Source organism: Cyrtonyx montezumae, unplaced genomic scaffold (genome assembly GCF_038088225.1).
Source record: "Cyrtonyx montezumae isolate F1298 unplaced genomic scaffold, pur_monq_1.0 scaffold_6, whole genome shotgun sequence".
Classification (NCBI taxonomy): domain Eukaryota; kingdom Metazoa; phylum Chordata; class Aves; order Galliformes; family Odontophoridae; genus Cyrtonyx; species Cyrtonyx montezumae.
This window is the reverse complement of record NW_027072067.1, coordinates 13,916,796-13,932,362: the sequence shown is the minus strand read 5'-3', so window position 1 is coordinate 13,932,362 and position 15,567 is coordinate 13,916,796. Positions and strand designations below refer to the sequence as shown.

The window sequence follows — 15,567 nt, the reverse complement described above, 5'->3', positions numbered from 1 at the left end:
ACTGCCCTATGAACTCCTTCCCTATTTACCAGGTTTTACAATACAGTTCTCCAGTTTTCAGTCTATCTGCCAAGCCAGTGCACAAATGAACATACTGCAAGGACAGGAAGGGAGCTTCTTTTTCATTATTCAAGGACTTTTAGATTTACGCATGAAGAAAACAGCTTTGCTTCTAGCTGCAAATTCAGGTTATTAGTTTACGCAACAAATACACAGAAGTGACAACATCAGCATCTATCTAATCTGTCAGGCCTTTTAATACCATAAACAATTCCAAACAACAAAAAACCCACAGAAATCATTGTCTGAAATTGTTACTAGATCAAACTGGCAACTCAGGTATTCAGAGACAAATCTAAATATGTTTGTAATTCACTGCCTTGCATTGTCCAGTTAAGAGACAAAAGCTAAATGTTAACAGAATAATGCTGTTTTATCTAGGTATTGCTAAGACAGTATATCTTCACATTAAATGAAGGCAATTTCTTTTCCTCAGCTGGTTCTGGAAAGAGCGTTTTAGCCACTGTATATTCCTCACACGCATCAAGGCTGCCATCTCCTGGTCAGATCCATGTTGGAATCAGACTTTCCTGGTCACTTTGACTACCTTCTAAACTGACCCTGATGAACAAGCAGCGCATTTAAAGCCTCAGGAATGCATTGAAATCAATGCAAAGCCTTTATATGCATACTGATCTAAATAGTCTGTTTCAACATATGAGAAATCTGAATCTCATTCAGGTTTCTAATATACTGATGCATGATCTCATTTAGATTATCAACCTTTTGTTTCCATCCTTAGTGCTCCAGGCTAACAACCATTCTCTACGTGACTATTATTTTGAAGGATTAAGGAGAGAATCTATGACAACAGCACCACATTTACACACTTGTTATTAGACAAATACACTAGTTTGACCACCTCGTAAGCATGATCTGCACAGGAGATCTATCCAGAAACCTTTGAGAGAACTCAGAGCAGGTGTTGCCATTGCTATTAAGGGCTTATGGAGGCAATTTAAGTATATGCATTGCAGGTGTTACTCAGAACTGGGGACACAGCTGGTACAACACAATTTGCAGCCTTGTACCTCTAAGGGGAGCAGCTTGAAAAAGCATTTCCTTATGCAGCCTGGCACGGACCTTGCACAGCAGATTATCTGGCTCACACAATTTAAGACTCCCATTAAAGTCTGAGCACTTTTAATAAGAGAGAGATTATCCATACTCTTAAGACTGATGTGCAAAGACCAACAGCCCCATCTATCAAGATGCTGGCAATTGATGTGCTCTTGGCTAACAAGCTGATCTGTTCTCTGCACTAACGAGGGTGTGGATGAGGATCAAGACCAAGTTTTTTTCCACAGAATAATTAGCCAGCTAGTCTGCTGCTAAGGGGAAGAGCAGTCTAAGGATGGAGAACTGTTCTGGAATGCATAAGTGCCTGCTGATTTAGGAATCTTCTCTCAGTGACTCTGAGTGAAGCCTCTGACTTAGATGTCTAAGCTCGCTTTGAAAACTGGGTACAAAAACACATGGTGCACTTCAGAAAACTTTTCTAACACAGAGCACTGTATTTATAAAGGATTTCAGTTTTCCTGAGCAGGTTAGTTTTAATGATTTATCCGGGTGGGCTGGGAAGCTTTAATTGATGTTCACCATATAAATGTAATTTAATACTTCAGACAAAATTAAAGGAACATACCTGGGGAGAGTTATTCTTAACTATCATTTGCATAAATTTGCTCTTAATCAAATAAGAATTTAATGTGTGACGCTATACAGCTTCATAGCTGGAGAGCAGAGACATTACACTAAACCTCAGAGTACCTGCACAAGATGATCACTAAGCCACACAGGAGAAAAAGCTGCTGCACAAAAATGACAACAAGGGGGCTGTGACTTATCAAAAGACACATACATTTAGGCTACAGTCATTCTAGAAAGCAAATCCCCATCTCTCATCCTCTTCTTGATGGTCAGAAAGATCATCTGCAGCAACATAAAGCAGAAAAGACAATGAAATTGAACAATCTCAACTCCCATTCAAGAGGAAGAAGCAAAAAATATTTTTGTTAGTTGTTTTGTTTTATTTGTTTTCAGGTGTTGGTTTCTTTTCATTACCCTTGGCCATATTCCTGTTGCCAAAAGCTACCGTACAGTTCAGGTTTGCTTTAGAGAAAAGTGCTGCTTAACAAATAGGTTAATAACTGTGACTTAATCCAAGCATGTCAGTTTCTGTGTCAGATGCTCCTTCTAAGTAGGACATATTTGCTTTCCTACTCCTCAGATAATTAAATGGTTATTTAAAATAACAGGTAAAACTAAAACTAGAAAGATCATGAACTGCAGACTTTTTTTTCCCCCTCAAGTTCTAAAGGAAAAGAAAATACAAATTTCCTCCTGGGTTCAAAGCCAGAGTCTCTCAACAAGCCTTAAAATCTGAACTTCCAGCTTTCCATGCCTCTCCAAACTCTGCTTGTAAATTTATGTTTGGTTCTTCAAAGCTCACCAGGACTCTGCTCTGTTATATGAAAAATTGAGTGTTTCCAATGCATTTTTATGAGATCAGAAAAGTACTTCATCCTCTAAATAATTGTATCTAAACTCTGGCCACAACTCCTGGATTGGGAATGTTTGATGGTGGTGCAGGTGGCAAAGGCTGTATCTGAGGTCTCAAGAATAGCCTAAGCCCTTCCAACACCATGAAAATTTATTCCCATAAAGAATGGGAATAAATGAAATACACACTTGTCATTTGGTTTCATATTCTCTTTTAACAGAGAAGCCTGAACTGCTGCAATTACAGACCCCTAGCAGTTCAAACACCAATTCAGCTAAATAATTGCTGCCCTTCAGGCAACAGAACAAAAATGTAAGTATGGTTTGTAATTTGCTGTGGATCACAAGCTCAAGTAAACCCTTCCACACATGCTTGTCAGCAGGCTCTGCTACCTGCTAAGGCACACTGGAAGCAGAGAACTGAAACATTAACACTGATTTCAATATGGAAATTGTCCCCACAGAGAACAGGATCTGCCCATTATATGTATATACAGTCAGCTCTCAGTTTCTGCTTTAAGTGCCAACCTCAGGGGAAAAAAAAAAAAGTGTTCATCTTCAAAATAATACCTCAGAATATGCTAATCTTATTTTCCCCTCCCACACTCACGCATAGCATGGACGTGCCCTTCCAGCTGAGTTACATTCAGTCCTGTGCAAAGTTGCTGGGGTCACAAACAGGTGACTCCACTCCTAATTTAAAGCCCACAGAGAGAATAAGTTATGACTAATGGGCCCTGGATGGGAAAGTTTAGACAACTGCCAAGCCAAGCCCTCTGTCCCCTCTTTTCCTCTGACTGACACAATAGGGCCTTCATTAATTTAACTGCAGTTTCCCTATATGCTGGCAGGAAACATTTCTTCAAAGAGCAATCTCACTCAGTGAGATCCCTCAGATCTCAGCACTTCCCAGGGCTTAAAAACATACTATTGTAGAGATGATACTATTCAAAGTCTGAAAGTCTCTGGCGTTGGGAAAACTGGAGCTTATGCACAAACATTTGCAGCTTCCTCCAACTTTCCACCTTAGATGACTACCTGGAATTTGCACAACTGTTTTGCAGACTGTTACTGCATCCTTCATCAGTGCCAAAACTAAGCCACCTCCTTATTAATGCTTTCCAGAGCTCCCTTCTTCCTGCTCCAGAGCACCATCCACACCACCACACCTTTCTTTCTTTCTTCACACAGGCTGTACTGACTGAGCCCAGTGGCCTGAAGTCCTCAGCTGGCTACTTGCCCATTGCTTCAGTAGCCTCTCAGTTTGGGCTCTTGGATATCCCTCCCCCCACACAGCTCTTGGACTGTCCATCTAGATGCCCTCAATCTCATGCTGTGGTCTCCCTGCCTATCTCTCCTTCAGCTACACCTCAGAAAACTGACCAGTATCTTCTGTCCTCAGTCAGTGGGGATTTGTGAAACTCTTTACAGCAAGGAAAAAGTCTGCTATCCCAATTGTATCAGTTAGTGGGCAAAGAACAGGGAAAGGCTGTGAGGCTGACAAGGTTTACACTAAACATTTCTTTGTAGAGTACTTCTTCCTGCAGATACTACATAGAACACACAAGCTTGCAAAACTAAATTGGTCTTTCCAAGTTTAATCACTGTAGAGTTTTGTTTCCTTTGTAAAAGTGAACCTCAGACTTTGCAAAAATGGCCCAGTGTTATGTACATCTCTCTGGTACTCCAGCACAGACCAAGCTACCACACATTTTGAAGTTCCTCAGTATAGTCACTAACAGTTGAATCAAACCCCTGAGTGGCAAACATCTAACAGCTGAATAGCTTTGAAGTTCCTGTCCTTATTTTCCCTAGCTAAGCTGATGCCTGAATCAGTTACTACCACTTCTAAACACAAAAAGCCTCAAGGCTGAAGAAGGGAAGGGCCTCAATTCAATGTACAGAACAGTCTGCCTGATCCAATCTATCCCTGTAACAATTTCGCCACTGTGAGCTTGCTAAATCTATTTTGAAAGACTTAAGAAACTAATGACATCCACCAGTCAAACAGTTCTTTCAGCAAAAGTTCTCTTCCAGACTTGTGTAGTGCATCTCATCCAGCACAAAACTGTTTCCAAAGAGCCAAGAGAGGTCAGACTGTGTTACAGGAGGACAAACGTTAATGAGATTCCAGGCAAGAAAACACAGGCAATATTTTCTGAAAACACATTAAGTCTCCTGTTGAAAGATGACTAGTATTTTACAATGTGCTCAGTCTCTCGGGGTTACATTGGCTCAGAACACGGAAATTTCAACTACCCTGTATTTTATCAAGTATTTTCCTTTAATTGATCCCTTAGTCTTTCCTACAGCCTTTTCCTCTTAAGAATTACGGGCTCGCTCACATATGGAGGTGTTCAGAAATAGCTGACAAACCCTGTATGTAACCTTACACTGGAATAAATGTACCTTACTTTAAAGCTATCTCAGCCATTTCCAAAGCTGACTCTGTCAGAATATGTTGCAAATCAGGAAATATTTTTAATTATTTATTTCTCGCATATACTCTTCAAGTCAAATTGATTGTCCTCTATAAATGAATTTGTCGAGCTATGAATATTTTTAAATCAGCTGAGTATGAGTTCTGGGATTGCAGAGCCCAAAAAAAAGAGATGGCAACCATCACCAAGCTTCTACCCTACATATAAGTTCGGTTCGGTCTGGAACTGAATTGATAACAAAGTGATCTGGAAAGGGCAGTGGATGAAGAAGAGGTGATACACACAACTAAATGCAGCATGCGTAAAAAGATCAGCTGGGTAGCTGGTTAGGTGTTTGGCAGTTCTTATTTTGCTGTTTCAGACTTTAATTGTGTGATGAATTTGTTGGCAGCATTTGTGAATTCATGCCTCCATTTGTCTCTATTTACAACCAATTTCCAGATGCAGCTTTAATTTGAGTTCCCATCCACTCTGCTCCTTCTCCCCTTGCTCTTAATGGCATCAGCCTCACAACCATCTTCCAGCCATTGCTCAGCTGTGCTTCTGCTCTAAGTCTTGGCAAAAATCCTGCCACATCTGTACAGCAGACCCAACCTCACCTAGATCAATTTAGGAATATCTCAAAATCCATCATGATTAATTCAAAAGACCACATGCACTGTGCACTCCCCACCATGGCTCCTCTTGCCAGGGTCAGCACGTTCCACTGCTCAGTGCCTGCAGCCAGATGTGTACAGCACAAAGACACAGTCAGACCCCAAATGACAGGCCTTGAAAATAACAGAACAAAACACACATGTAGTGTGGAACTCCTGTCAAATACTCATTACTTTCAAACTTTGGGTACTGCTTTGGATACTTCAGTCTGCCAGCCCACACTAAACTGGCAGGGAGAAGAAAGACTGCAAAGCAGAAAAAGCAGCTTTTGTTCATTTCTTAGATCAGTTCCTAGAAAAATGATAGTTAAAAATTCAAAGCCATTAACCCGAAGTCTAGACACATTAAGTGCTAAATCACCTCTTTGCTCCAGCAGATGATTCTTGACTTAGAAGAAGCTCTCCCTAGTGTCCAAGTTGCTTGTTGAACTGAAACAGACACAGCTTCCAACATGCTCTTTTCTGGAGTTTCAAATAGCTAAAATCTGAACTCCACATCTGACATGCGTGGCTGTCCCATCTCTGTCAGATTTCACTCCTGCAAGTTGGACTTCTACAGCTTACAGTGCTGCAGAGCCCTGGCTAATCACCCAGCTGGAGAGGCTTTTGTGACATTACTCTTTGTGGATTTGTCTGGCTCGTGCTTCTGTCTTCTCCTCAGAATGGGCATTAACAGCAACTCTCTCCTCTGCCCTACCCAGCCAGTCTAATGAAATCCATACTGATGCACTTTGAGAACTAGTTAACAGTTTCAAAAAGATAATGCCAGGTCAAAGGGAAGAAGAGAGGGCTAATATGTGGACAGAGAAGGGGAGAAACAGACATTGTAAATGGCATAATGTTAAAATACAACCTTTTTTTTTTCTTCCAGAAATAAAAGGCCTAAAATATAAAACACTTCCCTTTTTTTCAAACATTCAAAATGTCATTTTACAGAATGATGATCTACATAAACTGTACTTGCTTACATTTGGGCTTGCTCCTTCTAAGAAACAAGTCAGGACGAGTAAAGAAAGCTAGCTGAATTCCCCAGAAAGCTAATTTCTGCATTAAGAAGCCTTTCTATTTGACACATCCCAAAAGCAGATAACACAAATCCAAGTTATTAATACTGAGGGTCAGATGCTAATCACTGAAGAACCACACACTTTGCTCTTATCACAAAAGTACTGTGAGTGGCAACGAACTGGAATATGGAATACACAAGTGAGATTGGAATTTCACCTTGAAATACCTGTCCTCACCTTGACCTGCAGAGCCACATGAAATGACAATGGCACACCACCCAAGTACTTAATTTAAGTAGAAATGAAGCAGTGAACACACAAATGAAGTTCTAAGTTTTAGTTACCTCTCTCGAGCCTGCTTCTGCTGCTACTTTGTTTATTTTATTTGAGACATGACAAGCCAGTCATTCTCATACCCTCTCCTCAGTGAAAAACAAACTTCTGGATGTTCCCAATTTAAATGTATTTAGCATCCCTCACTTCTCAATTCTGGAAAAACAGTTAAGCATGAAGCTAAGCCATAATTCTTTATGCTGAAGCTGGCCAAGCCTATCATTTCTGGAGGCAGCAGTCCCTATCTAAACGCTAGGAGCTGTCTCTGAACACAGCTGAGGGCTCCATCTTTTCCTATGAGCTTCATGCTCCAGCAAAGCCTGGTAGATAGCTTGAAGTATAGCATCCTTGGAGTCAGACCAGAAATGCCTTTCTGCACCTGAAAGCCTGTCCAGTATTTATATGACCTATATACGGGAGCACAGTGCACAGACACTGAAGCAGGATGGAAACAAGCCAGCTGATGAACCTACAGCACCAGGGCTACAGCAGCTTAAAAATTAACAAGCAAATTAATGCAAACATAGTGTCACTAATATGATTGGGCAGCTTTCAGGATCTGAGCTACTCTGTCTTATGCTATCACACGCTGTGAAGACACACCACCTTACTGCAAGCAACCCGGGATCTCACAACCCTGGGGAGGACAGAAAAACAATTAAGTTCAGACCTGATACTTACAAACCCAAAACATTCACCGAGCATCCTGCAAGGCTCAGATCGTAACCATAACGATATCTAAATATTAGATGGAAAAGGCTGTTGTCAGCTTGCTTCTCTAGAACGTGATCCAATCGACTTTATTCTCACCTCCATGGAAAAGCCAGCAGGACATAAAATTAACTGTGCTGAATCCAAGCACTCTGGCATTCAAGAAGGAAACCTCATCAGCCAAACTGGGACAACCTCAAACTCATCTCATAAAACCGTATTTGTAGGATGTTGGTGGGGGCTGGCTGATGGCAATCTCTTTACCAAGGCTTCTTGTAATTAACAGCATACACTGCCACCCTACACCAAAATTAGAAATCTTTACAAATTTAATTAACGCAGGTCATGTAAAAAGAAGCCTGTTACTGTAAAAATGAACACTGGGAGGTTAAAAACACTGCTCATTCACAGAGTTATTTGCACTGCCTTAGCATATGAAAAGTCAAATTTTATAACATCTGGTTTTCCTTTCCACCCACTATGATATCATGTTTTCCAAGCACATTTGGCAGCTCACTGTAAAGATACAGGCAGACTAAACATGGAGGATGATGTTAAATTAAAAAAAAACACCTAAATAAATAAAATTCCAAAGCCCTGGATGCAGTAACTGTGTTTCCTATCTCCAAATTTCAGTTAGACAAGTAGAATACTAAAGGTTTTTTACCCCCTTTGGTAGCTCCTATACTCTTTTCCTCAAAGATATACCATACATCTGTCCTCCAGAGTTTTAGCTGTGTCTTTTTAAGTAATTTTTCACATACTATGGGATATCCAGTGTCCCTACACAGTGAGTTGCAGGAAAAAAATAATTATGTTTAACTGGGTCAGACGTGTGTGCCTTTCTCTATCTCATCCCCAAAGATAAGATTACACCTCTATGTTCCTCCTGACTGAAAGGAGAGAGGAAAAAGAAAAAAAAAAAAAAAAGGAAAGAAAAAACATTACAGCCAGAAAAAGACCTCCTATTTAACTAATATAACTCACTCTTACCATGCTTTAATGTAGCATTTTCTTTATCCTTCCTTACCTCTATTATTATTTTTAGCTGTGCACATACAAAACACAGATTAGTCAGCATTGACATGCACTAAGCTTAGAGGTATGCTGGTATTTTACTTATGCACAGGAAGGTAGCTGACTTATTTATGCTTGCCAGTGAACAACCAGCAAGCCTAGAAATCCCATCTCATTCCTCAATCCTATTTTCTTTGTCTTGTAAAAAGAGTTTGGAAATGAAAACAGTTGTCTTGGGAATCCTAACGTGATTGAGTCTTTGGCTTATTATTTCATACCTAAAAGCAATTTATAGCCAAAGTAATTATTAAAGTGTACAAAGGAGGGAAGGAATATTATCAACAAAGAAAAGTTGACAAACTAATAGTCCCAGTGGTTATGCCTTGATTAAAGCTTAATGACTGATCAATAAAACTATAACTTTCACACTGATGCAACCTGAAATATTTTATATATACTAATCTTGATTTATCAGTTGACTTTTTATAAAAACAAATGTAATAAAAATAGCACTATGCAATATCTTCTCAAATTTGTTGTAGCAAATCTCTAAATCCCTACCACAATTATTTTGCAGCTTAGTTCTCCCATCACATCAAGTGAAGAAAAGCAAGCAGAAAGCAAAACCTTATTTAGATGAGAAACGGCTGTAACAACAGTGTGATTTCCACACTATAAAAATCAGACTACCATTTTAAAAGCTAACATTATACATTTATCTGGCCCTAGGGTAGCAGGAGACAAACAGATGAGGCTCGGATAAAGGCAGCCCCGAGCAACTCATTCAGCTGTGCTGCATCTCAGTTTGTCAGCCTGAAAATGAAAGCAGTACGTGCCTGATTTGTAAGGATCATGAGAACACAGACCACCTTGGAATGAATGTTCAGGCAACAGGTTCTGTAACCACACAAAGAAGTTATCTGTAGCCAACTATTCTTTGACTGATGATTAAATTCTTCAGTTACCGTTTCCTTACTGAACACTCACACATAGAGGAAGCATACTATAAATAATCCACTTGCAAAAGAAGCCTATTTTATCACAGAACACTGGCACTTTTCACAAATCCAATCATTTTGTTTGATTTTGAAACAGCACACCAGAAGCTTAAGATGCTTCGCAGATCTGCTGTTCCATGACGTTTCAAACAAACAAGGAATTTCAGAGCTAGGCACTGCCATGGTGTGAAGAACTTCTTGCTGATTCCTAACAGCCTTTATCAGATTTCTGTGGAAATAAAGTCTGTGCACTGCCTAAAGATAGAAGTCATAAGCTAACAGAGCAGACTCTCATAAAGATAAAAAAGAATTCTGCCTGAGGAGGCAACACGAATGTGTCCCACCTACCCTCTAAATCTATAATCTTCTGACTACTCCTGTCCATAATCACTACCAAAGTGGTGTGCTGCATTCACCTATCTTCATGAGATTGGTATGTTAAATTAAGCTCACTGCCTAAGACACATTTAGTCTGATCAGTATCATTTCACAGAAAAACATTACTTGAGAATCAAAGTTGAAACCAAGCAGAGTAAGAAGAGTTGAACAGCTTCTCGTGGGAAGCAGCTTTGCAAGGCTGATATTAATTCTGTAGAGCTCACTGTCCTCCCTTGAGCCTGTGGGAACACAGTAACTCACACCCCATTTCATCACTATAATGCCAGGAAACACCCAGAGTGACAAAAGCAGGAATAAGGAGGTGGACAGCACTGGCAAGGACAGTAGTGGACTGTTTAGAGCTGAACACCCAGCCCCAGCATTGCCAAGGCACTGTTCCAACTCTGAGGTTAAAAACAAGAAGGACATCTAGAGAAAGAAAGATTTTGCTGACTGTGGAATATGTTTGATTCAGCTTACCCAAAGCAACTCCACTCTTTTTGTTTGCAAGAAAGAGCAGAAACAATTCAGAAAAGTGAACAGAAACTTCAGGAACGGTTTTTAAAATGCAGTAATCAAGCTGCTCTGTGAATTTTGCTGCAAAGGAAAGGCAGTCCCTAGGCTTGATTACAGAGCAGCATAGACCAATAGACAAGTCTGTGTCTGGATCAGGCAGGAATGGAAGCTTTGGTCATTTTTCAACCACATCAAGAAGCGTTCTCTTTCAGCACTAGCTGCAGACTACAAGGGAAGCTTATTTCTGTTACTGACTGTCACATAGCAGCTCTTGACAGAGCTAAACTCTAAGCAATGTGGCTCCAGGGACTGCCTAGCCATCCTGACATGGCACTTCCCACTGAAACTGGCTGAGCCAGGAAAGCGTCACATATAATTTGGTAAGTGAAGTTATGTAGCATTTCATGGTTGCAAAAATAAAAGTCAACTGATGCTGAATGGCTGTAAAAGCAAAAAAAGCCCTCTAAAAAGTTAACGCTGATGCGTAACTACTACAGTGTGAAGGTATATTCATATTTTGGACCAACACAAACTTCCTCCATCTACTTGCTTAGCAAGATCCACCAGTAAGTCTACAACTCAATTATACACTTTGTCAGAATACTTTCAAATGTCAATACTTGGTTAAAAATAAATATTTTTCCAAGAACTGTCAAGCATACGTATGTCAACACTTAAAGACACAGAACAAAACCTGAGTTTTTATAACTGGGTTTCCTCTCCTCCCTCACAAGCACAATATATGAACTTCATTCTTACCACTTCCCCAAAAGAGGCAGCCACCATATGTGTTACTGGAGTCAAGTACGATGTAGAGTCATGGTGCAACACGGATTTCACATTCTCATAGGTGATAAAAAATGCAGCAGCTGAAATTTAAGCATATTTGAAGTCATTTAAGTGCTCCTCCATTCCTTTACTGCAGAACTAGCACGAAAACCTTAAGATGTCAATTTTGTCACCTATTATTCTAAAAACACTTATGGAAACAGGGTATTTATTGCTCCAAAACAGTACCAATGTATAAAAGCAAGGTGTAGGGAAATTCCTTCAGAAGTTTATGCCCCCAGTTATGACTGGCAAACCCCCTTTGATGTCAAAGGTACCTATTGATATAAGCAGTGCCAGAGCTTCAGGCAGTACTTAGAATTAAGATAAGGAAAAATGTTCTAACTAGTCATGACTGTCCAGCAGGCTTTGATAAGTCGTATCTGTTATATTTGTAGGTGGGAAGGGCAGAAAGGAGATTGTTCAGCCCAGGTTGGATTGGATAGATAATCTTTAAACAACAAAAGAAAACCCACTGAAGTACTTGATACAAGCCTGCTACCCCACAAAACAGTTCCAGCAGCAGTTTCCGATAACTATTTCCAAGCTATGACCAAATTAATACTTTGTACCATTAACTCCAGAAATAATTCTAAGAAGCTTCTGGAGGACTGACAAATTTCCTGTCCATAAAAAACTACACTGAGCATAGCAACACAGACTGTGTTTATTCACAGCAAGTCAACTGCAAAGGTACTTGCACCTTGAGGGTTACTCCTCCTAAAGACAATTTTGGTTTTCAGTCATACGTGGAAAGATAAAACCACAGTTCAGATTTTGAAGATGTAAATCCTGAAAAAACTGACATGTCTTGCGGGGGAACAGATTTTAATTGTAAAGAAGGACTACGTGAATTGCCTTCTGCTAATCAAAAGATGCTTATCACCTCAAAAGAAGATAACAGAGCAGACAAGATAAAGAACTGAATTTTTTATATCATCTTATGAAGGACATCAAACATCTCAAGGTGTAAAGGGATTTGTCAGCAAAGTTCTCCTAACACTCACTGCTAACAGCATAACTTGGTGGTTTTTCTTCACTACAAAGACAAAATGGACAAAGGCATTATGTATTTTAGATTCTTTTTCTCTGCAGGAACAAACATTTACTTTTTTAAAGTTCCAGTTTCAAAAGTATTCCTGATGTCTTCTGATTTTAAGTGATATGGAGCTGTTTCTTAGGAAGAAAAAAAAGATATGTATAGCAACCCCAAGACATTTAGTTCAAAAACTTCCAGCACTCAAGCATTTTTTATTCAGATGAATTCTGATGCATTTTCCATGCCACGAAAGACTGTCATGACAAAAGTGTGCAGGCAAGCATGGCTCGTGTCCTGGCACCTTAAAAATGCCCTGATTAAGTAGGAAGCAGCTCATAATATAAATCCAGGAATGCTTCCAAAGAGTAAAACGCTTGCAGGAAAGCACCAACACTTAGCACTAGCACTCACATACTACTTGCCCACATGAGAACTTCAGAGCTTACTTAAGAGCTGTCTGAAGTGCTGGCATATGCAATTCAGACATGTACTGCAATACTCTTACCACACTGAGGCGTACAATAGTAGGATTGATGCTGATACTTAATATAATATAAAACACACATGTGGAAGGGACCAAAATGAACCCACGTGAGAGACGTACACTGCCCATGGCACCAGTAAGTTTCTTCAAATGCAGGTACAGACTCCAGATCCCACTCAGTCCATATCAAGAGTCACTAACAGGGAACTATTTATCGCAGAGCTTCCAGAAATCTTAACTACAGTGTGAAGCCAAAGTGGGTTAATTAATCTAAAATGAAAGCCTCAAATACGAACTGCATCTTCACAAGCATTCCTGTTCAGGCAAGTTCCAAGCTGAAATACAGCACTAAGGCCAGAAGCACAAGAGAGCTTTTCAGAGTGAGCGTGCAGGAGTCTCTACTCTACACATGCTAAGAGAGTTTCTCAATCCCATACACTTCTAAAACCTGCTCTTCACAGCTGGATGTCGTACCACAGAATCCAAAGTCATTTGCAGGAGAGGAAGCCAGAGATAATGAATGTCCTATTCTACTTAAGTACCCACTTCAAGGAAGACAGAGCATAATCCAAGCAAAATTTACCATTTGGAAAGGATCCTATAGCAGTGGAGGGAACACCAGCATAGATGCCACGAAAGCCACCAGCTTTCCTAAATCCTTGTGGACTTTGCAGTCTGGTTTTTACAGTATCCAGAGGAAAAAGGATCAAGTCGACAAAGACACCAGCAATTCCACCAGCCTTCAAGATAAAAATTGGAGAGTAAAGTGTGTTAATATTCACAGGAGTTAAGTTACAGCACTTATCTAAGCAACTGAGGCATAACAAAGCCAAGATGCTATTGAGTACATAACTTCTGAGGTCAAATTATAAACTGATAGTTTATAATTCAACGTTCTCTAGCTATATATAGAGAAAGAAAGATTACAGCATTTAACCACTTTAAGGTAATCCTGAAATAATGTCATTGTGTTGAAAAGCACAAGCAACCAGCACAACACTTATTTACCACACATAAAATCAAGACAGTGAATGCCAGTTATCAAATTGCCACAGAATAGAATGACCAGTGCCTCTACGAAGCCATGTGATAAGATCAAGGAAGACAGAAGCAATTCTGCTTCTCCTGTAACCACCTCTAGAAAGCACATCCACATTTCCCAGCAAACTTCTCCATTTATAACATTCCTGCTCACCAGTTTGCTTTGTTTAAAAAACATAAAGCAAAACTGCTTTATTTTTCTCTGAAGAGGAAAGTATACAGAAAAAAAGTAAGAAAAACATGTTTTCAAAATCATAAGGAAATGTGTTCTTTTCCAAAGCAATCTTTAATACTAAACTGTAAAAATGATTTAAACTAAAGCTCAGTGTTTATTAGAGCCTGGGTCTCTAGGTGACTTTGTTTATAAAAAAGATTCCTCAGACTGTGCCAGATGGGAAGAGAATTACTTTCCAAAAACAGGAGGAAGGGATTCAAATAAACTGAAGTACTAAGAAAAAAAAAAAAGTAGCACTTGCTGTAAGCGTGATTTATTATTTGTTGTTTATTCACTGTGATTCAGAACAGTAAGCATATTTTGCTGAAGTAGTGCAGCACACAAGAAACATGCACAGATTTTTAATTCTGCATGAAAACAAATCACTCTGTTTTGGTACCCTATTTTATTTCAGTGCCAACAGAGGACTGAGAGGCATCTACCACTGAAGTTTTAATCAATAAAGTTAATTACTGTTCTAATCTGTTTTGCTACTTTGCATGCATTGATTTTTTTTCAGTGTTTTTCATCAAAATCCTCATTCCTCATCTGCTCAAAATAGCACTGATCAGATTTAATCTGATTTCACCTAGCCACCTGCTAAAACATGAACCACAAGTGACTAATTGCTTCTTAGCTTCCCAACTTCTGCATCTCCAACAGCATTTAAATTCATGAAGCACAGAGTACCTGCTGCATGACCACAATGCCTGCAGCAAAACAGCAGAGACTTCAATAAATAAAACAAGCAAATCGCATTTTCTTCCCTGCCCCTCAGTAATGCTGCCGCTGGGGAGAACAGTTTAAAAAATCCTTTACGAGGAGCTGAGTATAGAGCCATTAAAGCAAACTCCAGCAATATAACGGGAAACCAGGGCGGCCTGCTAGGGCCTGAAGGCACTGCCGAGGCGTCGCCATGGCAACGGGCAGGCTCTGGCCCGGGCACTCACCGCTAAGGCCGCCCAGGACTCCCGCTGCTCCATACACGGATGACAGCAGGACGTGGCAACGCGGCGTGGCACGGAGAGTCGATTTCTACCAGGAAAGAACGGAGCTACGCCCTCACCACAACCTTCCCCCAAGAACACATGGGCGCAGCCATCTTGTTGCCCTCGGAGCATGGTCAGGTGGGCGTGTGTCGCTACTGCGCCTGCGCTCGGGCTCCGCGCATGCGCACGGTGGGAAGCGACGGCGCAGCCCTCGCTGCTGTTCCCTTCTCTTCGCTCTGTAGCGCTGGGGTTGAGCGCGTAGTCCTTACCCAGCTGGAAGTCGTGCTTGAAGTTATGGGAAATACGGTTCTAGAAGAAGGAAAAGGGATAAATGCTATAAAGCATTATACACA

The 15,567-nt window shown here is 40.3% G+C and overlaps 1 protein-coding gene across 2 annotated transcripts in view; it reads right to left on the bottom strand.

The window, feature by feature from the left end:
• SLC25A26 (solute carrier family 25 member 26) overlaps positions 1 to 15,329 on the bottom strand; it is an 81,113-nt gene extending 65,784 nt beyond the window's left edge. For both annotated transcript variants that reach the window (XM_065749574.1, XM_065749575.1), the window contains exons 1-3: positions 15,176 to 15,329; positions 13,554 to 13,710; positions 11,379 to 11,488 (exon numbers count right to left, since the gene is read on the bottom strand). In XM_065749574.1, coding sequence (XP_065605646.1) covers positions 11,379 to 11,488; positions 13,554 to 13,710; positions 15,176 to 15,208 — 300 coding nt within the window. In that variant the 5' untranslated portion in view covers positions 15,209 to 15,329. The remainder of the gene's footprint in view (positions 1 to 11,378; positions 11,489 to 13,553; positions 13,711 to 15,175) is intronic.
• Positions 15,330 to 15,567: the final 238 nt, after the last annotated feature.